At 46.4% G+C, this 27,195-nt stretch overlaps 1 protein-coding gene across 2 annotated transcripts in view; it reads right to left on the bottom strand.

Moving 5' to 3' along the window:
* The window catches only part of LOC138303543 (zinc finger protein 850-like), a 223,951-nt gene that overhangs the window by 21,365 nt on the left and 175,391 nt on the right, over positions 1-27,195 (bottom strand). For both annotated transcript variants that reach the window (XM_069242774.1, XM_069242775.1), the window contains exon 11: positions 18,982-19,095. In XM_069242774.1, coding sequence (XP_069098875.1) covers positions 18,982-19,095 — 114 coding nt within the window. The remainder of the gene's footprint in view (positions 1-18,981; positions 19,096-27,195) is intronic.

Here is a 27,195-nt window from a genome sequence, read left to right as displayed (position 1 = left end):
TGGCTTAGCCTTCCCCCCACAGGTGTTGTGTGAAGGGGTTGAGTGACTTGTGAGTCACTGCTTGTTCTGCGGGGTTTTTGGACTTTGAAATTTCCCCCGGTTTCTTGGGAATTGGCCCCCTTTGTATTGTCCCCGAAAACCTCCCCTTTGGTATTGTCCCTGGTAGGTAGGTGGAGTTGTTTGTGAGGTGCTGGCTTTTGTGGCTTGACCTCGAAACCCCCCTCGAAAAGTGGTTTTTCTAAATGTGCCAAATGTGCCTCTGCCCTGCGGGGAATAGAGTGCGCCCATGGCTTTGGCTGTGTCAGTGTCTTTTTTCAGTTTTTCAATTGCCGTGTCCACTTCTGGGCCAAACAATTGTTGTTCGTTGAACGGCATATTGAGCACTGCTTGCTGGATTTCAGGCTTGAAGCCGGATGTGCGCAACCATGCGTGCCTCCTTATGGTTACCGCGGTATTTATTGTTCTTGCAGCCGTATCCACTGCATCCATAGAGGAACGTATTTGGTTGTTGGAGATATTTTGTCCCTCCTCAACCACTTGTTTTGCCCGTTTCTGGTGTTCTTTGGGTAGATGCTCGATGAGATGCTGCATCTCGTCCCAATGGGCTCTGTCATATCGCGCTAGGAGCGCTTGCGAGTTAGCGATGCGCCACTGGTTTGCAGCTTGTACTGCAACCCTTTTCCCAGCTGCGTCAAACTTGCGGCTCTCTTTGTCTGGAGGCGGGGCGTCGCCTGGTGTGTGCGAGTTGGCTCTTTTACGGGCTGCTCCTACGACAACCGAATCTGGTGGCAGTTGTGATGTGATAAAAGCAGGGTCCGTGGGCGGTGCTTTATATTTCTTCTCCACCCTTGGAGTTATTGCTCTGCTCTTGACAGGTTCTTTAAAGATCTGTTTAGCGTGCCTTAGCATTCCCGGGAGCATAGGAAGGCTCTGATAATTGCTATGGGTGGAGGAGAGGGTGTTGAAAAGGAAGTCATCCTCGACAGGCTCCGAGTGTAACGACACGTTATGGAACTCTGCTGCCCTAGCTACCACCTGTGCATACGCTGTACTGTCTTCAGGTGGTGAGGGCTTAGTAGGGTATGACTCAGGGCTATTGTCTGACACTGGTGCGTCATAGAGATCCCACGCATCCTGGTCATCTTGGCTCATGGTGGTATGAGCTGGCGAATGTGACGGAGTTTGTGCCGGTGATGTATGAGTTACCGGTGGTGGAGTTACTTTCTTTACCACCTTTTCCTGTGGGGTCTTTTCTTGCGGTTGGAAATCGAGTTTCCTTTTCCTCCTGATTGGGGGAAGGGTGCTGATCTTCCCTGTACCACTTTGTATGAAGATCCGCTTTTGGGTGTGGTCTACATCTGTGGCTTGTAAATCTTCCTCAAATCTGTGTTTCTGCATCTGGGAGGAAAGTGATTGTTCCTCTGTGTATGAACTAGTTGTGGGTTCGGTTGCTGGTCGTTTTGGCACCGAAACCGTGTCTTTTGTTGATTTCGGCTCCGACAAGATTTTTCTCTTTTTCGGTGTCGAAATTTCTCGGCGTCGACTATCTTTGGGGCCGCTGTCCCTGTGCGGAGCAGCTTCGGTGGTGCTGTCTCGGTGTCGAACTTTTTCTGCAGCACTTTCTCGGTCCCGAGATTGCTGCGTGCCTGTGTCTCGACCCGAGTCGGACGACCTCGGCACCAGTTCGCCTTTTTTCGGTGCCGATGGACGGTCACCTACTTTATGGGTTGAGCCATGGCCTGCCGGCAGTGGCGTCCCCTGGGCTTTGTCTGTTTTCACGTGTGGTGCTTGCTTCGACGTCTTACTCACGGTTTCTTCGACGTCGAATTCTTCCGAGTCCGATTCATGGATGGAGAAGGCTTCTTCTTCTTCTCCTTGTTCCTCGAACCCTCGTTGTCCTGTCGGCGTGGACGCCATTTGCAATCTTTTGGCTCTTCGGTCGCGGAGTGTTTTTCTCGACCGAAACGCTCGACAGACCTCACACGTTTCTTCCTTGTGCTCGGGTGACAGGCACAAGTTACAGACCAAATGTTGGTCTGTATAGGGATATTTACTGTGGCATTTAGGACAGAATCGGAACGGGGTCCGTTCCATCAGTGTCGATGTTGCACGCGGTCGGGCCGACCAGGCCCCGACGGGGGATCGAAATTACCCCGAAGGGCTACCGGAGCTCTTCAAGATTCGGTGTCGACTCTAATCTAACCCGATACCGAACAAAACAATACAGACATAGTTTTCCGAAGTTCTGACTATTTTTCCGTCCCGAAACACAGAGCGAAAAGGAACACGTCCGAACCCGATGGCGGAAAAAAAACAATCTAACATGGAGTCGACGCCCATGCGCAATGGAAGCAAAGAGGAGGAGTCCCTCGGTCTCGTGACTCGAAAAGACTTCTTCGAAGAAAAATAACTTGTAACACTCCGACCCAACACCAGAAGGCGGACTATGCAAAGCATGTGTATCTGCAGCTACACATGCCACCGAACATAGTTATAATCTGTATATTCTAGATATGTATAGGTCTTTAAGAAATCTGTATATTTACTATTTCATGATAATAAATTATACACATACTCTTTAAGCCTGTTTAACAAATGTATATTTATTCACCTTTAAATATATGTGTGTGTATATATATGTGTGTGTATATACGTATATATGTGTGTATTTTTCTATGCTTAACATGTTCATAAGTCATTGCATAGCTCCCAGATAAGTTGTTATATTAGATAGTTATGAATCCCTGTTTTTCTTTATATCACAATGGGCAAATGTTATCTTAACTATTTAACAGCAAGCATTTCACTATTGAAAAATTGAGGAAAGATAAATGAATGTTAGAAAAATACACTTATTAATTAACATCAAATATTACAAATCTTGTAAGTCTGCGTTTATACAACATTACTTCTCATATTATAATACCCATTATTATATTCCTTGCACATATATTCACTTACTATGTATTTACATATCTATTTATTTATTACTCTGGTCCTACTGTACTGGAGAAAAAATAAATACAAATAAATAAAATTAACTAAATACATTAAAAAAAAAAAATAACTAAATAAACAAATGTATAAAATTTACTCTCTCGTAAACTTTATTCTGTCTCCCAATCACCCTATGTCTCTATCAATCTATCCTCCATCCCCACTCTGATTCATCCCAAACCCATTCTACTACTTTGATCTCCAAAATAACATTGCCGAACCTCTTCCCTCCTCTACCACTCCTGGTTCACCCCACACCTCAGTTTACTACTATGATCTCCCAAACAACCCTACTAAATTCTCATTTATCTCACCTTTGACTCATCCAAACCCCCTCCTGCTGCTATGAGCTCCCTAACCCTTTCCACAGACTCCTCCCTCCTCCATCTCTCCTTTACTCATCCCAAGCCTAAATCCTATTACTATAAACTCCCAATTAACACTTCTGGATTCTTCCCTCCTCTACCCCTCCATTACTCTAGTCCATTCAACTAACAAACTCACATATCCTCCGCTCAAATGAACTCATACTAATACTGTACCCATATTTCCCTATACTAATCGACTCTCTGAAAAGTGCTTTGATGCCTCACCAAGGGTAGTAAGCGCTATATAAATACAATCACAATCTCATATACACCTTCAATGAAAGCAGCACTGACCACTTATGAACGGGCTTAGTGTCTAGCTAAGACGTCCACTGGCCTTCTGATAACATAAAGTGATGCATGATACTGGACATATGGCTAAGGGTTTAGAGGTAACCAAACATGTACAGACAGGCCAAAAGCTTGCAGTTTGTAAGACAGTTAAATGCTGGTTTCATTTGATTTTTTAAAACATTTTGGCCTACTGACCCTAAATGTCTCATAGTATGAAGCATACAATTTGTTGAAGTCAAAGAAATAATAAACATAAAGGCTACCAAAAAAAGAAGCATAAGTACACAGAACTAGTAGAAATAGTAAATGAACCAAAGGAGATGGGGAAAGGATTGGACAACCAAACAGAAATCACTGTTGGCAGTCATGCAAGGATCTTCAGGGCAAAGCTGCACATTAAAGACTTCAGCTCCTTCTTACAAAACTTGTGAGGTTGTTTGGCCTCATCCTTTTAGGATGTAGTCTATCAGTTGATCCAAATTAGTGATACAAATCATTTGGAAAACTTTTAGGTCATTAGTCTAGACAAGAACAGGGCCTGCTTTGGTTTCCATCCAGGGCAAGGGTTCTGATTGCTGAAGCACTGATTGATCAGCTTCCGCCGGCATGTTTGTAATCAGCAGATTATTTTGTGTCACTAAGATTCGAACTAAGTTTAGAGGATTTCAGCCTCACAGTGCAGTCTCAGTTAGTATCTGGTGTTCTGCACACTGTCACCTGTCTGGCAACAGGAAGCTGGCACTGTATGTCTAGGTTCCCCTCCACAGAGGACCTTACTGATGCCGAGGAGTATGAAACATTTGGTGACGTATACTGCTTTGGGTGGAAAAGCTGTAAGTAGATTATGACTGGAGGACTTCCCAGACGGCAGTCTGGAGGCCCACTTCAGCTGCTAGTCTGGCTACAAAGTCTTGATCAATCATTGCACAACTCTGATTGGTTGCAGAGGTTTAGGATGTGGATGGGGACTTGTCTGGGTAGTACACAATTTGTTGCAAAGTTTGCTTGCCTGATTCTGAAATTGTCCTTTACTGTTTTTTAGGAGCATAGTCATCTCAGAGGCTGTTGATGAAAATGCATTGTACTAAGACTTATTATTGCATGTAACTGTGCAGGGAAGTGGGGGCCTATGTGAACAGCTGGCCCAATGATTCTTCAAGTTCCACTCTTACCCTTTTGTTTGTAGAGTGTTCTTGTTGCATCTTCCCCCTTGGCTCTACAGGCTGTTAGACCCATAAGGCAGGAGGATAGAGAGGGCCAACTGTACTGGCTACGTCCCACCTATTACAGGTTCACTGAGTGGCTTAGATTTGAATAAGTAGTGTAGCTGGATTGTGAATCAGGGCATGAAGACGAAGACTGGCTAACATTCTGGCAAAGCGAAAGTTTCAAATTAACCGCATTAGCATAGCTGTAACTCATGGTTGAATTTGAAAGACTGGCAGCTGTTAGTGTCAGGTATTCTGCCAAGTTGTCTGAGTTTATTTCTAATGAGGTTGATGTACTCAAATTCTTAGGAAACTTCAATTAGCAACCGCTCTGTTTCTGATCTCCTCTTCGATCTTCTGTCCAAAATGGCTTTTACTTACTCTAGATGCAGTCGAGTAGCTCCATTCTCCATCTGTTCAGGAGCACAATCTGTAGCAGCCATCACTTTCAGAGGCCCATGTTTGTCATTCGGTGAAGGTGTTGGTGTCAGTTTTGTGCTTGAATCCTTAAGCCAAGTAACATCCCCCTTGAAACAGTTTAGGATTCAAGCTCATGCCCCTGCTAAAGGGTCTGTCTGAGTGGATCATTCTTCTCACTTGTGTTTAGTTAGTACAGGGACACCAGAGGAATGGGAGGGATCCCACCACCTCGAGTGGGCATGAATAATGAGGTGATTTTCAAATGTCCTATGGCTTAAGGCACTAGGAAAACTCTTATCAGCATTGCCAAATCTCAGTTTGCCCTCTCACACTGCCTGGATCTCTAGATGTCAGGCAGTAAAATAATTCAACAAAAGTCAGGGAATTTTCCACACAAATATCTAAACAAGTTAGCAAGTAGCACGTGGGCTTACAAATTATTAGTATTCACACAAGGACCAAAGTAAAGAACAAAGGTAGCCATAAACCACTGGAGGAGAAATAGAAAGCAACAAGTCAGTGAACAAGACTGCAGGTGGCATGTGAACTCGCAGTGTTGTCTTTTCAATTGCCTACTGAAGCGCTGCACATTCTCCCAACTTTGCACTAGATTTGGCGGCTTTGAGGCAATTCAGACTCCTGATTCTCCTCCCGCCGCTCAGGCCAGACCACTGTACTGGTGGCCCCGTGGCTAGAACAGGTGGGATAAGGGCTGAGATTAAAGTGCCCGAAGTCCAGGCAGCTATGTTGGACAGATTGCCTACTGGCAAGGCTGAGCTAAGAGTAAAAGCCCACTGTCCTGCCAAGAGAGATCCACAGGACTTACTATACAGCCTGGAGGCTGCTGACCACCAGGTCACTGACAGGCTGCACCTCAAGCTTGTACACCTGAAGGTCCATGAGCGCTCTCACATGGCCTCTTCCATCATCCGCTTAAAGGCTCTCATATTAGGTGTGAAGAGACCTCTGATGGAGAAATATTAGGAAAATTACATTAAAGAAATCAGTATAGATCAGTATAGAATACAGTGTTTCCTAAACTGTGAGTCGTGAGCCGATTTTGGATGGGTCATGACAGTCCAAACAATACATAAAGATGTCTTCAAATTCTGTATTCATCTTGTCACATTTGCTGTGCTTCAGAGAGAGGTCACATGTCCAGCTATGTCTACAGACAAACTGCTGCTTAATATTTTTTTATCAAGGGGATTGACACTTACAAACTCCTCTCACTTTGCGGTCAGAGAAAAAAGTGTAAAGTGATTTATTTAACCATCTTTCAAATAATTGACATTATTTGTGTGAAAGTAAAGGCTGTAAGATGTGAGTTTTTTGTAACATCCAATAAAAATGTAAATACCTGTAAATTAACTTGACAAGCCCAAGTGGGAGCTACCAGAATGAGGATGAGAGACATTTGCCTGAACGTCGGAACCACAATCGGAAGAAGAGGGAGAGGTGGAATAGCCTAGGCAAATATTCCTGACCAGTTCATCCATTGAGCATTCCCTTGGATAGTGGGTGTGGGAACCTGAAGGCGAAGTCTGGCCATTTTGCATTGTCTGCAGTTGCAAACAGGTCTATCTGTGGGAAACCCCCCACTTGTGGAAGTATGGGAGGAGGACTTGGGGTTGGAGTTCCCACTCATGGACTTGTTGTCGCATTCTGCTGAGGAGGTCAGCAAAGTGCTTGTCCATCCCAGAGTGGTGTTCCGCCAAGAGATGTATGTTGTGACGTAGTGCCCAACGCCAAATCGTCTGAGATAGGCGTGTGTGTCCCACTGTTTTCCAGTCATGTTGTCCGTCTGGACTAAGACAACCTTGCCTATCAGTTGAGTCAAAGACACCTACAATGCAAGGTGAAAAGCTTGAAGCTCGAGGTAGTTGATATGGAGATTCTGGTGTTTGGTGTCCCTGAATTGTGAGATCCTAAAGGTGAGCACCCCATCCTGAGAGGGACGCGTTCGCTGTGAGAATGATCTGGGGAACAGAGTTGAGGAACGGCGGCTCCTTTAACAAGTGGTGTGTGTTTCACCACTGCAGCGAGTGATGAGTGTGGCTGTCTACCAACCATAGATCTTGTAACTGACCCTGTGACTGAAACCACTGGCACGCCAGACATTCCTGCAGCGGATGCATGTGTAGGCGAACAGACGCACTGCAGGATGCCATCATGTCTAAGAGTCGCATAACTGTCTTGATTGAGTCACATAACTGACTGTCGATTGAGTCGAAACTCTTGTAGCAGCGATTGGGTGTTTCGAATCCTGGCTGCGTTTGGGTAGGCTAATCCCAGTTGTGTGTTGAGGATGGCCCCTGAATATGGCTGAATCTGTGAAGGTTGAAGTTGTGATTTCTGCAGGCTGATGGTAAACCCTAGTTGATGGAGATGACCTAAGGTAGTCTGAGTGTGTTGGTGATACAGCAAAAGTGTATTGACTTTGATGAGCCAGTTGTCCAGATATGGGAAGACATGAATGCTCTGTCTGCGCAGATCTGCTGCTCTACTGCTAGACATTTGGTGAACATGGGGTGCAGTAGTGACTCCGAATGGGAGCACCTTGAACTGGTAATGTTTTCCAGCTATAACAAACCTAAGGTATTTGCGGTGGGTTGGATGGATCAGGATGTGAAAGTAAGAGTCATAAGTCCAGTGCTGGCATAAAGTCGTCTTGTTGGGGAAGTGGGATCACATCCTGGAGTGTGACCATGTCGAATTGCTCAGATAGGATGTAATGATTTAAGGGCCTGAGGATTAAGATGGGCCATAGAGGTCTGTTTTTTTAGGGATTAGAAAGTATAGGGAGTAAACCCCTGAGCCTTGATGTTGGAGTTGCGGGCTCTATGGCTTCTGTGAGCAACAGAGCCTGTACCTCCTGTTTGAGCAAGATTTGATGTTCCTTAGAGAGTTTGTGTTTGCGAGGTGGGATGGTGATGAACTCCAGGCAATAACCATGTTGGAAAATGTCCAACACCCACTGATCTGATGTTAAGTTTTTCCAGGTAGGGAAGAAAAGTCGTAGTCATCCCTCAACATGTGTTAGATGGTCGGAGGGGGAGTGTTATGATAGAATGTATGAGGAGGTAGAGGCATCTAAAGGAGTTGTTTTGGCATCCTGTTTAAATGAAGGACGTCGAAAGGAGCCACGAGGAGTGGAGGTTTGGAGCGCCCCCATTAATTTGGCTACCTCAATGTCCTTTTTCATTTTCTCTAACACTTGGTCCACTTGGGCACCGAACAGGTGTTCTTTATCAAATGGAGCATTCAAAAGTGTTTGCTGAACCTCTGGCAGGAAGCCAGATATCTTTAGCCAAGCATGTCTACGCAGTTTTACACTCGTATTGTTGTACCTGACTGAGTTGTTACATATTAATTTGCCCTCTTGTACTATTTCATGTCCCCTTTTTTGTACTCCGCAGGGAGATGGTGGAGGAGTTGCTCCATTTCATCCCAGTGGGCCCTCTTGTATCTTGCCAATAAACCCTGTATGTTGCCAATTCGCCAGTGATTGGTGGCTTGTGCTGTCACTCTTTTCCCCAAGGCTTTAATGAGCTTAGACGCTTTATCAGGTGGAGGAGCGTATGCTATGGTCTGTGAATGAGCCCTCTTACGGGCATTAGACACAACTAGTCACTGTGGGGTAGCTGGCCTGAGGGTGTTGCCTTATACTTTTTGTCGACCATGGGTGTAATGATGCGCGGTCACACTGGTTCTTTAAAGATTTCATCAGTGTGGCACAGCCTTCCCGTTAGCACAGGGAGGTCCTGGCATGCCCTTTGGGTGCTGGATAGTGTCTTGAAGAGGAAATCATCTTTGAAAGGGTCTTTATTTAAAGGGACCTGGTGGTATGCTGCCTGCCGCTCTAGCAATGAGTTCCTGATAAGAAGTTGCATCATCGGGGAGTGATGGCTTAGCCGGGTAGAGATTTGGGTCAGTATCACCCGGGGGAGGTGGTGAAGGGGATGGTGGTGGAATGGGGGGTGGAGGAGCAGGAAGAGGAGGCCGCAGCGGACTGGTCACTAAGTCTATAGCCTCTTCAAAGGAGAGTTGACGCTTAGATGGTAATGGCGCTGCCTGCACAGGTTTGGCTAAAATACGGCCAGTCAGAGGCTGTATATGCAGTTTCTTTTGTTCGGGATCGAGCCGCTCCTGCATTGTTTGAAGGACTGTAGGGGGCTGGGCTGGTTTGCAGTGGGTACCATAGGTACTTACACCTTACACCAGGTCCAGTTCTCCCTTATTAGTGAAATGTAGCCGGTGTCTACAGGGAGTGCAGAATTATTAGGCAAATGAGTATTTTGACCACATCATCCTCTTTATGCATGTTGTCTTACTCCAAGCTGTATAGGCTCGAAAGCCTACTACCAATTAAGCATATTAGGTGATGTGCATCTCTGTAATGAGAAGGGGTGTGGTCTAATGACATCAACACCCTATATCAGGTGTGCATAATTATTAGGCAACTTCCTTTCCTTTGGCAAAATGGGTCAAAAGAAGGACTTGACAGGCTCAGAAAAGTCAAAAATAGTGAGATATCTTGCAGAGGGATGCAGCACTCATAAAATTGCAAAGCTTCTGAAGCGTGATCATCGAACAATCAAGCGTTTCATTCAAAATAGTCAACAGGGTCGCAAGAAGCGTGTGGAAAAACCAAGGCGCAAAATAACTGCCCATGAACTGAGAAAAGTCAAGCGTGCAGCTGCCACGATGCCACTTGCCACCAGTTTGGCCATATTTCAGAGCTGCAACATCACTGGAGTGCCCAAAAGCACAAGGTGTGCAATACTCAGAGACATGGCCAAGGTAAGAAAGGCTGAAAGACGACCACCACTGAACAAGACACACAAGCTGAAACGTCAAGACTGGGCCAAGAAATATCTCAAGACTGATTTTTCTAAGGTTTTATGGACTAATGAAATGAGAGTGAGTCTTGATGGGCCAGATGGATGGGCCCGTGGCTGGATTGGTAAAGGGCAGAGAGCTCCAGTCCGACTCAGACGCCAGCAAGGTGGAGGTGGAGTACTGGTTTGGGCTGGTATCATCAAAGATGAGCTTGTGGGGCCTTTTCGGGTTGAGGATGGAGTCAAGCTCAACTCCCAGTCCTACTGCCAGTTCCTGGAAGACACCTTCTTCAAGCAGTGGTACAGGAAGAAGTCTGCATCCTTCAAGAAAAACATGATTTTCATGCAGGACAATGCTCCATCACACGCGTCCAAGTACTCCACAGCGTGGCTGGCAAGAAAGGGTATAAAAGAAGGAAATCTAATGACATGGCCTCCTTGTTCACCTGATCTGAACCCCATTGAGAACCTGTGGTCCATCATCAAATGTGAGATTTACAAGGAGGGAAAACAGTACACCTCTCTGAACAGTGTCTGGGAGGCTGTGGTTGCTGCTGCACGCAATGTTGATGGTGAACAGATCAAAACACTGACAGAATCCATGGATGGCAGGCTTTTGAGTGTCCTTGCAAAGAAAGGTGGCTATATTGGTCACTGATTTGTTTTTGTTTTGTTTTTGAATGTCAGAAATGTATATTTGTGAATGTTGAGATGTTATATTGGTTTCACTGGTAATAATAAATAATTGAAATGGGTATATATTTTTTTTTGTTAAGTTGCCTAATAATTATGCACAGTAATAGTCACCTGCACACACAGATATCCCCCTAACATAGCTAAAACTAAAAACAAACTGAAAACTACTTCCAAAAATATTCAGCTTTGATATTAATGAGTTTTTTGGGTTCATTGAGAACATGGTTGTTGTTCAATAATAAAATTAATCCTCAAAAATACAACTTGCCTAATAATTCTGCACTCCCTGTAGAAGCCAGGCTCTCTAGGGGTAGTGTGGATGAGCAGCCAAGGCCTAACTAGGAGACATGCAAAGCTCATGCAATACCACTGTAGTCACACTGTACTCACACACATGAAAGAAAATACTCAGTGTTACAAAAATAAAGGTACTTTATTTTGGTGACACAGTTGCCAAATATACCTTAGAGACTATACTCCCTCAGGAGGTAAGTAATATGCACAATATATACAATAGTATCCAAAAACAGGTAAGTAAACAATCAGAAAACAGTGCAAGTAGTGAAAATCACAATAGTTAGAAATGGGCCTACGGAGAACATAAACCATATACTAAAAAAATGGAATGCGAATGTCTGTTTCCCACCTAGGCAAGTGTAGTGTGTAGAGGGGCGCTGAGAGTTTTAGAAAACACCAAATGTAAGTAATAGAACCCACCCCAGAGCCCAGGAAAGCAGGAGTAAATCACAAGAACTTTCCTAGAACACACAAGAAAAAGAAAAAGAAGATAGTGCAAAAAACAGAAGAGACCGCAAGACACCAACAGTGGATTCCTGGACCTGAAGACCTGTGGAAGAAGGGGACCACGTCCAAGAAGCACTGAGGAGTCCAGGGAGAACAGGAGCCCCTGCTAACCCGGATGAAGGTGCAAAAGAAGAACCACTGGTGAAGAACAAAAGTCAGTACTGCACCCAAGAAGACGGATGCAGGTTCCTGGTTGGTGCAGAAGATGTCCGAAGCCGGATTGATAATTGCAGTCTGGTTTGTGCCGCTGGATCCCGCCAACATGCCTTGGTAAACACAAAGCTCGCAGTTACCAGTAAATGGCGCTGCCCGGGCCCAGGAAGGACCAGGTCGACTCTACCCAGGAGGGGAAGACTGAGGGGGCTCTCAGCAGTCCAGAGAGCCCACAGAACAGGCAGCGCGCACAAGAGTCCCACAGCACAGCGACAAAGGAGGTGCAAATGGAGGCCCATGCAGCACGACACACAGGGAATTCCACGGCGCTGGAGAACCACTCAGGGAGCTGTGCGTCACAGAATGGAGTGCTGGGGTCCGGAGCTGTGCTGTGCACGAAGAACTTCATGGAAGGTCGCATACAAGCCTTGGCAACTGCAAATCACGCAGTGTACGAGGGTACTGTCTTGCTTGGGGAGGCAAACCCTTATCTCCACAAAAGTTGGACAGCTGGACTTCCGGTCAGTCGGGACCACTTCAATCCACCACGCGTATTGCTGGATCCACACACTTCTTCAGGAGAGGGGACCCAAGCCACTGGTCGTCGCTGCAGAGGGTTGCCTGCTGAAGCAGGGAAGTGACTTCAAAGGACATTCCGATGCTCTTCTGGTGCAGGCAGAAGACAGGCTGTCCCCAGAGGATGCACAACCGGGAAACAGTTGCAGTTGCTGGCAGGAGCTGAAGATACAATGTTGCAGAAGTCGTCTTAGCTTCTTTGTTGCAGTTTGTAGAGTTCCTGGAGGGTCCAGATGCTGTTTCTTTGGTGAGAAGGTGAAGTAAAGGATGTAGAGGATTCCTGCTGGAGTCTTGCAATCCGAAAAACCGCCCAAAGGAGAGACCCTAAATAGCCCTGAAAAGGGGATTGGTCACCTAACTAGGCACCTATCAGGGGAGGGCTCTGATGTCACCTGCTGGCACTGGCCACTCAGATGCTCCCAGAGTTCCCTGCCCATCCTAAAATCAAGATGGCAGAACCCAAGGACCCTCTGGAGGAGCTCTGGGCACCAACCCTGAGGTGGTGATGGACAAGGGAGTGGTCACTCCCCTGTTCTTTGTCCAGTTTCACGCCAGAGCAGGGACTGGGGGTCCCTGAACCGGTGTAGACTGGATTATGCAAGGAGGGCACCATCTGTACCCTTCAAAACATTTCCAGAGGCTCTGGGAATCTACCCCTCCCATGCCTGTAACACGTATTTCCAAAGGGAAAGGGTGTAACACCCTCTCCCAAAGGAAATCATTTGTTCTGCCTTCCTGGGCTTGAGCTGCTCAAGCAACAGAAGGGCAGAAACCTGTCAGTGAGGTGGCAGCAGCAGGGGCTGCCTGGAAAACCTCAGAAGGCTGGTTTGGCAGTACTGGGGGTCCATTATGGAGCCCCCAGAGTGCATGGAATTATACAATCAATGTTAGATTCAGCTTTGGGGTATAATTCCAAGATGTTAGACACCTTACATGGCCATATTCGGAGTTACCATTGTGAAGCTGGACATAGGTATTGACCCATGACCAGTGCATGCATAAAATGGCGTCCCCGCACTCTCACAGTCTGGGAAAATGGTCCTGGACGATGTGGGGGCACTTCTGCTAGTGTAGGGGTGCCCTCACACACAGGTACTTTGCACCTAGCCTTCAGGGATGGAAGGCCAGACATATAAGTGACTTATAAGTGACCTGGGGGCATATTTATACTCCGTTTGCGCCGAATTTGCGTCGTTTTTTTCGACGCAAATTCGACGCAAAACTAACTCCATATTTATACTTTGGCGTTAGACGCGTCTAGCGCCAAAGTATGAGGAATGAGCGTCATTTTTTTGCGTGAACGCCTTCCTTGCGTTAATGAGATGCAAGGTAGGCGTTCCCGTCTAAAAAAATGACTGCGACGCAAATGCGTCGTATTTATACTCCCGGGCAAAAATCACGCCCGGGAGTGGGCGGGGCAAAAAAAACCGCATTTGCGCCTATTTTTAACACCTGGGTCAGGGCAGGCGTTAAGGGACCTGTGGGCCCAAAATGAGCCCACAGCTACCCTCCCATGCCCCCAGGGACCCCCCCTGCCACCCTTGCCCACCCCAGGAGGACACCCAAGGATGGAGGGACCCATCCCAGGGACATTCAGGTAAGTATAATTTTTTATTTTTTTTATATTTTTTTTTTGGCATAGGGGGGCCTGATTTGTGCCCCCCTACATGCCTCAATGCCCAATGACCATGCCCAGGGGATATAAGTCCCCTGGGCATGGCCATTGGGCAAGGGGGCATGACTCCTGTCTTTACTAAGACAGGAGTCATGTAAATGGCGTCTGGGCGTCGTTAAAAATGGCGCAAATCGGGTGGAGGCGATTTTTTGGCGTCAACCTGACTTGCACCATTTTAAGACGCCCTAACGCCATTTTCCCCAACGCCGGCGCTGCCTGGTGTACGTGGTTTTTTTCCACGCACACCAGGCACCGCCGGTCTGTTAGCGCCGGCTAACGCCATTCAATAAATACGGCGCCCGCATGGCGCTTCAGAATGGCGTTAGCTGGCGCAAAACTTTTTGACGCTAAACTGTGTTAGCGCAGTTTAGCGTCAAAAAGTATAAATACGGGCCCTGGTGCAGTGTAAATGGCAGTGAAAGGGTGCATGCACCATTTCACACAGGCTGCAATGGCAGTCCTGTAGAAGCCTTTGCCTGGGCTCCCTATGGATGGCAAAAGAAATCCTGCAGCCCATAGGGATCCCCTGGAACCTGAATGCCCTGGGTACCCAGGTACCATATACTAGGGACTTATAATGGTGGTCCAGTGTGCCAATTTGGGATGAAATACTGGGTTACCAGTATGCAGTGACAACATTTAGAGGTGAGAGAGCATAAGCACTTGGGTCCTGGGTAGCAGGATCCCAGAGACACAGTCAAACACACTGACAAACAGGCTGAAAATGGGGGTAACATGCCAAAACGCTGGTACTTTCCTACAAGGACTGGTTCTGGAGCCAATTTTGGTGTCGGAGTTGAAGGTTTCAGTGCCGAAAGAGATTTGGATTTTAGTGCCGAAGTGCTCAGAGCCGAAGCAGTCGATGCAGGAGTGCTCGGGCTGAAGAGGCAGATGGACGACTCAGCGCAAAGAGGTCAGCGCGAAGATGGTCGGTGCCTACCATGGTCTGGGGGCAGTGGTGGTCCTGGGGCCATATATTCGGTTGGAACCAAGTGGTTCTTGGGTGGCTGAGCAGGGGCATGGGTACTCACAGTACGCTGACCCGGAGGAAGGTCCTGCATCTGGAGACTGATCTCGAGGTCGGAGCTGGAGTCTGGATGGAAAAGGCCTCCAGCCGCAGAGGCCTCATGAAGTTCTTCCTCCTACTCCTCTTTGACTTCTTGTTGGCCAAAGACGTTGGGTGTTTCTCTATGTCCTTACGCTGCATCTCTCTAGTTTTCTTCAGTCCTCTTCCTTATGATCAGGAGACAGGCATAAGTCGCAAACCTGATGAAGGCCGGTCATCTGTATTTTGCGTATTTTGCGTGACAGCTGGAACAGAAGCGAAATGGAGTTTGTCCCATTAGCAGCGCAGTGTTGAGATGGAAGATAAGCCCAAAAAGGCAAGGTCCGAAGGCCACCAGTGAAACTCCCAATGGTTTTCTTGTTTTTTGATACGCAATGATGAAAACGCAATCGAGAACAATACTGACGAGTATAGGAGGGCAAAACAATCTCAAACCAGAGCGCAGAAAAACCACGTCCAAACCCAACGCAGGGAAGAAAATCTAACATTGGAGTCAATGCCCATGCGCATTATCACCAAGAGGAGAAATCACTTTGCCTCATGACTCAAAAGACTTCTTTGAAGAAAAACAACTTGCACACATCTGGATCCAACAGTAGATGCAGGAGTATGCAAAACATGGGTATCCACAGCCACACAAGCCTCCAACACCTTGTTATGGATTACACCTACACTGTACGGAGCTTGAGAACCCAATGTCTCTATCTTGCCCACCATTCTGGCTTAAGCAATGGGCAGAAATGATGCTAGCATGCAGGATAAGTACTTAAGGACAGATTCTGCTACTTTCAAAACTGGGCCTCTTCATTTCAGCAACTACCTTGATCACTGGTATTGTGAATACAGATGGCTAAGCAGGGCATATTCTGAAAGCTGTGATGGCTACGAGGTGACCCTATATCAATGAAAACTTTAAGGCCAAATTAGCTAAATAGAGAGCCTTAACCTGATCAAACCTTGGATCAGTGTTTTTCCTAGGCACCAAAACAGAACCTATTCCATTTTATGCCACACACATACCTTGGATGCTTAATATAAGAAGTATTAATTATAGAAGATCTCTCATCAATCACATTAATCTACAATGGAGGACTTTTTCTTGGTGGATTCTTCTTCAGATTTAGCACTTGCTTCCAATATGATTTTCTGTTACTACCCAACTTCAATCTGGTTCAAACAGTCTATCATTCAAGGCATATGGGGGGTCATTCTGACCCCGGCGGGGTTGGCGGGAGCACCGCCAACAGGCTGGCGGTGCCCCGCAGGGCATTCTGACCGCGGCGGTTTGGCCACGGTCAGAAGTGGAAAACCGGCGGTCTCCCGCCGGTTTTCCGCTGCACAAATGAATCCTCCATGGGGATTCTGACACCCCATACCGCCATCCTGTTCCTGGCGGTATGGGGTGTCGTAGGGCCCCTGGGGGCCCCTGCAGTGCCCATGCCAATGGCATGGGCACTGCAGGGGCCCCCGTAAGAGGGCCCCACAAAGAATTTCAGTGTCTGCTCAGCAGACACTGAAATTCGCGACGGGTGCAACTGCACCCGTCGCACCTTCCCACTCCGCCGGCTCCATTCGGAGCCGGCGTCCTCGTGGGAAGGGTGTTTTCCACTGGGCTGGCGGGCGGCCTTTTGGCGGTCGCCCGCCAGCCCAGTGGAAAACCCAGAATCACCGCAGCGGTCATGACCGTGGAGCGGTGTTCTGGAGGGGGGAACTCTGGCGGGTGGCCTCCGCCGCCCGTCAGGGTTAGAATCACCCCCATAGTATGCTAAAAGTGTAATCAGTCACTGGACTTCTGCAAACGTGATCCAAGGCAAAGAGCCTCCAGTGAGAACTGACGGCATTCAATTAGGCTTATGCCACTACAGAGTCTCAACTGGGTATAGCAAAGGTGATACTGGAGCCATGGAGTGTGAACTGTGTATAGCAAAGCTTATAGATGTCGAGGTCAGGGGCAAGGCTCCACCAACTCGAGGCTCCATCACTATTGAAGACCCCATCAAAGTTGGGATTACCTTGACATTAGGTACCTCAAATTGGGGTGACCTTTCGACTTCAAGGACTATGTAGATGTCAAACTTCTCCACCCTCCTGCATCCACTGATCTTAATGGCTATGGACTGGCAGGCCCACTCTGGACATCAAAGTCCTTTGGTCACTGCAGCATCTCCAGAGATTAAGTGTCTTGCTATAACAAAGCCTCTTCTTGTTATCTAAGATCCTCTTGACATTGACGACCCCTCAATATGAAAGCCTTTTCAATGTCAACTAAGAGGCAGAGGAGCGGGGACTGTAAAATACTGACTTGCCCTTGGAGCATCAAGGTAGGGTCCAGTAAGGACTGAGGTAGAGGAGTTCCCACAAAGGCCCTCACCAGGTGTCAGGCAGGATGGAATTCCTGTTTGGAATTTTGCTCTGCCCGATAACAAATGTCTGTGTTTTCACAGCCTTTCCCAGGTGCAGGAGCACTGGGCCTGATTTTACTGTCTGGAAAAAGCAGCAAGTAATATCCCTTTAGACTTCAGGTTCAATAACAACCACACCTTATTCCCCAGGCTCACCACAACCTCCCTTTCTGGCATCCAATGCTCCCCATGCCAGGACACTTCTCTTTACCTCACAACATGCACCCCAGATCCCCGCACTGCACAGAAGCCAGTGCTTCCACTTACTACCTGCTTTAACCCCGGGTCCACCCAGTGATCCCCTATTCCATGGGGTTTAACTTTTAATTGCATATTCCTGACAGAGTGTTCACATCCCGGTTATTAAGGGGCTGGAGTTTGCACATCACCACTACCATGCAACTCGTAACAGGGGCCTTAGTCTGCGAGGTACCAAGAAGCCTAGTAGACAGCTCTGAAAATTTCTTACTTCAGAATAGGTGTGTCTTCAAGCCACAAAAATGTTTAAAAGAAAAAATTAAAAGTGAGACTTGAAGGAGGGAAAACACACTTTTCACTAACACTCCTGCCAGTAGTGGCTCAGACGTGGGCACTATGAAAGAAAGCACACAAAATTCATCTTTACTGCTACAAAAAACTCAAAGTAGTGCATCAAGTGAAGGAAAACACGTTCAGAAAATACATTTTTACTGAAAACTAGGGGCCTAAACTAAGGCATGTTCACTCCACGCCACCTTACTGTGACAGTGTCAAGTGTCTCTGCAGTGACAATTTCACCTGTGTAAACCCAATTTTCTGTTACTGGGACTAGGGCTGAACCATCAGTTTCTCCAATCAGCTCCCCTCATGACCCATTGATTTTGTGCTACACCCTGCTCTCTCCTGATTTGCCTTATTTTAAATAACAAGACACCCACTTAACCCTAGTTTAATTGATTTGCCCAATGCTCTTTGTTTTCTGACCTTCCCACCGATTAATCTTACCCGCTTTGCAGATCGCTCACGCAATTCACGAAACCTAAATCACAAAAGACTTGTTTTTCAGAGCTGCTTTTCCTGCAGCCCATGTGTAATGCCTCTGTGAGCCAAACAGCTACATTCCCTGTTTCCAATGTTATTACTGAAAATAGAATTCTTCTGAGGGTCAGAAATACCTATTTTATGCAAAGGACGAATGATTATTCTGGCACAGTTCTGCCTTGCATGGCTTTGTATGGTTTAAACAGCTCTATTTACCTATGACCTATCTGTGAAGTACTCTGGAAAAGTGTGCTTAAAATATGCCATGTTACTCAAACCTCTTGGGGTGGGTAACTTGCAACGCCTTTTTGTAAAGGGAAGGTTTGCACGCTCAAGGGTTGACTGAGGGATATGCATTAACTCCAATGACAAACAAGCAGCACTGAGCTATGGGATCATAGCTCAAGTGTTACAGATTATTACTCTGATCTCTGAAAATCTGGAAACAGCATTAGTCTCACCATTGTCTAAGCCGCTGCTTGTTTCGGTTTCCTGTGAGCAATGCTGAGCTTTAAAATATGGATCTTCTTCTTGCTTGATCCGCAACATTTCCGGACTGATGGCAGGTGTATAAACTAAACAGAAAGAAAACATGCAGAGTTACACACACCATCTACACCTACCATGTGCGCATTCCTTCTCAGTAAGTATATGTGTGGACTAGTAAAAGAGCCTGGAATGATGCAGAGAAAAAATATATGCTGTGTAGATGAAGCCTTCAAATAAGGTTGATTGACCTAGTTAAATTTCCTGTAGTGGATACTTCTACCTGCAGATTCCCACCTATGACTCCTCCCGGACTGGATCTGGATACTGCTCTTGCACCGGTAGGTAGCACCTGGCTTCAAGTCTGCTCACAGCAGAGGAGGCGCCACAGAGTCATATATGGCATCACCCAGTGTACAGAGGTCAGTTGCCTTCTTACTGCATACTGATGCCACATATGTGGATCCAATGTATCTCCGTTCTAAAATTCTTTTGTTATGAAGATTTTTCTATGATTTGCTGTAATTCAGTAATTGATGGCTCAAATTCCTTGGTGGTCTCATTTTGCCCACACATCTTCACCCTTTTTGGCCATAGTTCAGAACCATTCTCACACACTGGTTGGGTTGTCTCCTCTTAAAAAGATCAAGTGGTTGGAGCTCCTTTGCAGAAATGGTCTGCAGCTGTTTTGGAGTTGCTAAAGAATATCTGAGGTTAGGCCTTGACATGGTCATGTCAGTGGCACAATTAAACAGTTATTTTGTATCTCTTTGCCACTGAGCTAGGCTTTTTGCTTTTGATGTTCTCAGGACTTCCAGGCTGATTTGCTGAACTTTTCCTTCAGGGCCTCCCAATTATTCAGTGTAGCTGCAGAGCGAGTACTGGAGAGAAGCAGACAGGCCACAAGATGACCCTCTTCAGTGTTGCATCTCCGTTGAATGTGCACAGAACAGAGCAGAATTTTCTGTCTTGAAGGATCCCTGAATCACCTCAAAGTATTTTTCATTTGTCTGTCTTTGATCATACCAGTAAGTTATATCGTACTGCATGCTCTGTTTTGCTGTAATGAAGAGGCACAACGCTGGTGTCAAGTCAGACAATGATGTACTGCTTGACATTCTGGCCCTCTTTCTGCTTCCGGCCCTCTTACTGCTACCTCTGCACATCATGGCTTCTACAGTTTGTTGTGGTTCTACTGGGAAGTGCTCTATGGAGTTTTGCTTTGGAACCTGCAGATGCTGATGTGTTTTGTTGTCACTCCTTGGGACATTCCTGGCCTTGGTGGCTCTATTCTCCCTTCGTTCTTTGCCTTGGATTTACTTGCCCCCCCTTGGAAACACCACACTGGGAATGTTCACCCTGGCTCTGCTTCCAGCACTTGGTCAGGCTGTGCACATTTGACGGGCTTTGCCTACATATTGTGCTCACCCCTGATCCTCCGGGCTCTGTTGGATGACTGAGTTTCTGGCACCTTACAACCTTTTCACTGGTGTGGTGTGGATCTCTATCGTGACCTTCTTTTTGTTTCTGCTGGTATGATCCTTCAATATGTGGGTGATTGGCTTCCCTTTGTCTCTGGGTGTCGATGTTGTACTACAACAGATTGTTACTGCCTTCTTGTTACATGAAAAGGCTCTATCCGGGTGTGATATTGTGGCCCAAAGTGGTAACTGTGTGGTGATGTTTTTTCTTGCCCGCTGATGTTTCAGGAGACATTCTGGTTACTTCCACTTGGTTGTTTTTGGATTTTTCTATTGATTTGCTAGCCGTGTCCGTTTATTGTCTGCCAGACCGCTGGACCTGCGGTGATGGAAGTTGCTGATAAGGGTATCTTATTTTGTTTCCAACAGCCTCCTTGTTGTGGTTGCTAGTAACCTGTGATATGCTGGGTGCAAACTTTGGTTTTAGGGTTTGACTTTGTTTTGGTGCTGTTGCTATTTTGGTCACTGCCAATATGTCATTGTTGGTGTGTTTTTCTGAAGGTGCCCCTGACTGCCACAGCCTAGTTCTCTTGGTCTACCTCCTTTGGTACTGGCTCATGAGGTGAGGAATCTGCAGGTAGAAACATCCATAAGGAAATACAATTGCTTTTCTTTAGATAAAAACCTTTCTACTGGATACACCTGTAGATCACTCAAGAAACCACTCACCTCCCCGTAAGCTCATCTCCACCTTTCAGGGCAAGGAAAGTAAAGTTTGAGAACAGATGTCAGAGTGCCAGGTCCCTGATGTCTTATGCTAGAGCCAAAGTGGAGCCATGGCACCACCCACTGGTACAGAATAACTATTGCCCAAACTATGGATCTAGTCTGGCACCTAGGCAAATTCATGAATGGCAAGTAGAGTCTTTAAAACGCAAGCCTTCGATTAAACTAAAAGACGTCACAGAGTATGATCGCAACCTGTTGCAAGTATTAACTGGCTTCAGGTTCAAAAGTTATTAGAGAATCTATATTCCTGCTGACTTATGGCAAATGAATGTCTGGATAGTATAACATACTTGGATACATCATTGCAGAGCTGTGGTTTCCAATGCATAAAATCACTCTGCTCATTAAAACTGTAGATTGTGCAGTGAGGTTTTCTGTTTTCACAGCAGAAGATGGAGTTGCTGTGCCTCTGTCAGAATGTATCTCAAGCCCCTTACTACTTTCAGGCACGTTTTCTTATAAGGTGCAATAAAGTGACCCCTTTCTACTGAACCTTGTACCTGAATGCATGCTTGTCAGATTATTAATGTGAACAATGTCATTGATTTGTACTATGGCTGGGTGTTTGCCTCACTGAGAGCATAATACTGGGACCCCATCTACTGAAGCTTGGAGTGCCTGGATGTATGCCTCATCAAGAGAATATTAATGTGACCCCATCTACTGAAGCTTGGAGTGCCCGGGTGTAAGCCTTATCGACAGAATATTAATGTGACCCCATCTACTGAAGCTTGGAATGCCTGGATCTATGCCTCATTAAAAGACTATTATTGTGACCCCATCTATTGAAGCTTGGAATGCCTGGTTGTAAGCCTTATCGACAGAATATTAATGTGACCCTATCTACTGAAGCTTGGAGTGCCTGGATGTAAGCCTCATTGACAGAATATTAATGTGACCCCATCTACCGAAGCTTGGAGTGCCTGGGTGTATGCCTCATAGAGGGAATATTAATGTGACCCCATCTACTGAAGCTTAGAATGCCTGGATGAATGCCTCATTAAAAAAATATTAATGTGACCCCATCTACTGAAGCTTGGAGTGCCTGGATATAAGCCTTATCGATAGAGTATTAATGTGACCCAATCTCCTGAATCTTGGAGTGCCTGGATGTAAGCCTCATTAAGAGAATATTAATGTGACCCCATCTACTGAAGCTTGGAGTACCTGGGTGAATGCCTCATTAAACAAATATTAATGTGACCCCATCTACTGAAGCTTGGAGTGCCTGGATGTAAGCCTCATTGACAGAATATTAATGTGACCCCATCTACTGAAGCTTAGAATGCCTGGATGTATGCCTCATTGACAATATTAATGTCACCCCATCTACTGAAGATTAGAGTGCCTGGTTGTATGCCTCATCAAGAGAATATTAATGTGACCCCATCTACTGAAGCTTGGAATGCCTGAATGTATGCCTCATCGAGGGAATATTAATGTGACCCCATCTACTGAAGCTTGGAGTGCCTGGATGTAAGCCTCATCGACAGAATATTAATGTGACCCCATCTACTAAAGCTTGGAGTGCCTGGGTGTATGCCTCAGAGGGAATATTAATGTGACCCCATCTACTGAAGCTTGGAGTGCCCGGATGTATGCCTCATCGAGGGGAATATTAATGTGGCCCCATCTACTGAAGCTTGGAGTGCTTGGATGTAAACCTTGTTAAGAGAATATTATTGTAACCACATCTACTGAAGCTTAGAGTGTATGCCTCATCAAGAGAATATTAATGTGGCCCCATCTATTGAAGCTTGGAGTGCCTGAATGTATGCATCACTGAGAGGTTTTTAGCCTACCCAATACAGATCGTACTATGCCTGGATGTATGCATCCTTGTGAGGTTGTTAGTGTGCCCAATACAGACCTGTACTATGCCTGGATGTATGCATCATTCTGAGGTTGTTAGTGTGCCCAACACAGACTATACTGTGCCTGGATGTACGCATCATTCTGAGGTTGTTAGTGTGCCCGACACAGACTATACTGTGCCTGGATGTACGCATCATTGTGAGGTTGTTAGTGTGCTCAATACACATCGTACTATGCCTGGATGTATGCATCATTGTGAGGTTGTTAGTGTGGTCAATACACATCGTACTATGCCTGGATGTACACATCATTGCGAGGTTGTTAGTGTGCCCAATAGAGACCTGTACAATGCCTGGATGTATGCATCATTGCGAGGTTGTTAGTGTGCACAATACAGACCCGTGTTATGCTGGATGTATGCATCATTGCAAGGTTGTTGGTGTGCCCAATACAGATCCGTATTATGTCTGGATGTACGCATCACTGTGAGGTTATTAGTGTGCTCAATACAGACAATACTATGCCTGGATGTATGCATCACTGCGAGGCTGTTAGTGTGCCCAATACAAACCTATGATATGCCTGGATGAGTGCATCTCTGTGAGGTTGTTTGTGTGCCAATACAGACCCATGTTATGCCTGCACGTATGCATCACTGAGATTGTTAGTGTGCCCAATACAGACTGTACTATGCCTGAATGTATGATCTACAAATGGATCCCCACTGAAACCAGAAGGACGGTCACCCAAGCCCTCGTAAGCAGCAAACTGGGCTACGGCAATGCCATCTATGCAGGAACCACAGGCAAGCTCCAGAAAAGACTGCAACGCATACAGAGCGCATCTGCATGCCTCATCCTGGACATCCACCGCCACTGCCACATCATAGCCCACCTGAGAGACCTACACTGGCTTCCCGTCAACAAAAAAATCACGTTCAAACTCCTCACCACGCTCACAAGGCATTGCACGACACCTCGCCCCGACAGCTTCGCTCCGCCGACCTTGCCCTCGCCACTGTCCCACGCATCCACAGAACGACCGCCGGTGGCAGATCATTCTCCCACCTCACCGCTAAGACATGGAACACTCTTCCCACTCACCTGCGACAGACACAGGACCTAGTTACTTTCAGGAGACACTTCAAGACATGGCTGTTCGACCAGTAGCAGCCCCCCCTAGCGCCTTGAGACCCTCACAGGTGAGGAGTGCGCTTTACAAATGCTCTGATTGATTGATTGATCATCATTGTGAGGTTATTAATGTGTAAATACAGACCCGTAATATGACCTGATGTATGCATCATTGTGAGATTGTTAGTGTGCCCAATACAGACCCGTACTATTCCTGTATGTATGCATCATTGTGAGGTTGCTAATGTGCACAATACAGACCTCTGCTATGCCTGGATGTATGCATCATTGTAAGGTTGTTAGTGTACCAATACAGACCATACTATGCCTGAATGTATGCATCATTGAGAGGTTGTTAGTGTGCCCAATACAGACCTGTACCATGCCTGGATGTATGCATCATTGTGAGGTTGTTACTGTGCCCAATACAGATCCGTACTATGCCTGGATGTATGCATCATTGTGAGGTTGTTAGTGTGCCCAATACAGACCCGTACTATGCCTGGATGTATGCATCATAGTGAGGTTGTTAGTATGCCCAATACAAACCCGTACTATGCCTGGATGTATGCTCATTGTGAGGTTGTTAGTGTGCCCAATACACATCGTACTATGCCTGGATGTATGCATCATAGTGAGGTTGTTAGTATGCCCAATACATTCCCATACTATGCCTTGATGTATGCTCATTGTGAGGTTGTTAGTGTGCCCAATACACATCGTACTATGCCTGGATGTATGCATCATAGTGAGGTTGTTAGTATGCCCAATACATTCCCATACTATGCCTGGATGTATGCTCATTGTGAGGTTGTTAGTGTGCTCAATACACATCGTACTATGCCTGGATGTACGCATCATTGCAAGGTTGTTAGTGTGCCCAATACAGATCCATACTATGCCTGGATGTATGCATCATTGCGAGGTTGTTAGTGTGCTATGCCCAATACAGACCCGTACTATGCCTGGATGTATGCATCATTGTGAGGTTGTTAGTGTGCCCAATACAGACCCGTACTATGCCTGGATATGCATCATTGTGAGGTTGTTAGTGTGCCCAATAAAGACCATACTATGCCTGGATGAATGCATCATTGTGAGGTTGTTAGTGTGCCCAATACATTCCCGTACTATGCCTGGATGTATGCAATATTGTGAGGTTGTTAGTGTGCCGAATACAGGCCCATACAATGCCTGGATGTATGCATCATTGCGAGGTTGTTAGTGTGCACAATACAGACCCGTGTTATGCTGGATGTATGCATCATTGCAAGGTTGTTGGTGTGCCCAATACAGATCTGTACTATGTCTGGATGTACGCATCACTGTGAGGTTATTAGTGTGCTCAACACAGACCACACTATACCTGGATGTATGCATCACTGCAAGGTTGTTAGTGTGCCCAATACAGACCTATGGTATGCCTGGATGCGTGCATTACTGTGAGGTTGTTTGTGTGCCAATACAGACCCATGTTATGCCTGAACGTATGCATCACTGAGGTTGTTAGTGTGCCCAATACAGATTGCAGTATGCCCGAATGTATGATCTACAAATGGATCCCCACTGAAACCAGAAGGACGGTCACCCAAGCCCTCGTAAGCAGCAATCTGGACTACGGCAATGCCCTCTATGCAGAAACCACGGGCAAGCACCAGAAAAGACTGCAACGCATACAGAGTGCATCTGCACGCCTCATCCTGGACATCCCCAGCCACTGCCACATCACAGCCCACCTGAGAGACCTACACTGGCTTCCCGTCAACAAAAGATTCACGTTCAAACTCCTCACCCATGGTCACAAGGCACTGCACAACACCTCGACCCAACAGCTTCGCTCGGCCGATCTTGCCCTGGCCACCGTCCCGCGCATCCACAGAATGACCGCCGGTGGCAGATCGTTCTCCCACCTCACCGCTAAGACATGGAACACTCTTCCCACTCACCTGCGACAGACACAGGACCTATTTACCTTCAGGAGGCACCTCAAGACATGGCTGTTCGACCAGTAGCAGCCCCCCTGCCATCAGCGCCTTGAAACCCTCACAGGTGAGGAGTGCGCTTTACAAATGCTCTGATTGATTGATCATCATTCCGAGGTTGTTAGTGTGCCCAATACAGACCTGTACTATGCCTGGATGTATGCATCATTGTGCGGTTGTTAGTGTACCAATACAGACCTGTGCTATGCCTGAATGTATGTATCATTGTGAGGTTGTTAGTGTACCAATACAGACCCGTACTATGCCCGGATGTATGCATCTTTGTGAGGTTGTCAGTGTTACCAATACAGACCGTACTATGCCTGGATGTATGCATCATTGTGAGGTTGTTAGTGTGCCCAATAAAGACCTGTGTTATGCTTGGATGTATGCATCATTGTGAGGTTGTTAGTGTGCCCAATACAGATCCGTACTATGCCTGGATGTATTCATCATTGGGAGGTTGTTAGTGTGCTCAATACACATTGTACTATGCCTGGATGTATGCATCATTGTGAGGTTGTTACTGTGCCCAATACAGACGCGTACTATGCCTGGATGTATGCATCATTGTGAGGTTGTTAGTGTGCGCAATACAGACCCGTACTATGCCTGGATGTATGCATCATTGTGAGGTTGTTAGTGTGCTCAATACAGATCCGTACTATGCCTGGATGTATGCATCATTGTGAGGTTGTTAGTGTGCTCAATACAGATCCGTACTATCCCTGGATGTATGCATTATTGTGAGGTAGTTAGTGTGGTCAATACACATCGTACTATGCCTGGATGTACGCATCATTCCGAGGTTGTTAGTGTGCCCAATACAGACCTGTACGATGCCTGGATGTATTCATCATTGCGAGGTTGTTAGTGTGCACAATACAGACCTGTACGATGCCTGGATGTATTCATCATTGCGAGGTTGTTAGTGTGCACAATACAGACCTGTGTTTTGCTGGATGTATGCATCAATCTGAGGTTGTTAGTGTGCACAATACAGACCCGTACTATGCACAGAGGTGTGCATCATTGCAAGGTTGTTAGTG

This window comes from Pleurodeles waltl, chromosome 7 (genome assembly GCF_031143425.1).
Source record: "Pleurodeles waltl isolate 20211129_DDA chromosome 7, aPleWal1.hap1.20221129, whole genome shotgun sequence".
NCBI lineage: Eukaryota > Metazoa > Chordata > Amphibia > Caudata > Salamandridae > Pleurodeles > Pleurodeles waltl.
Note: the sequence above shows the minus strand (reverse complement) of the source record. Positions and strands in the feature narration are given on the sequence as shown.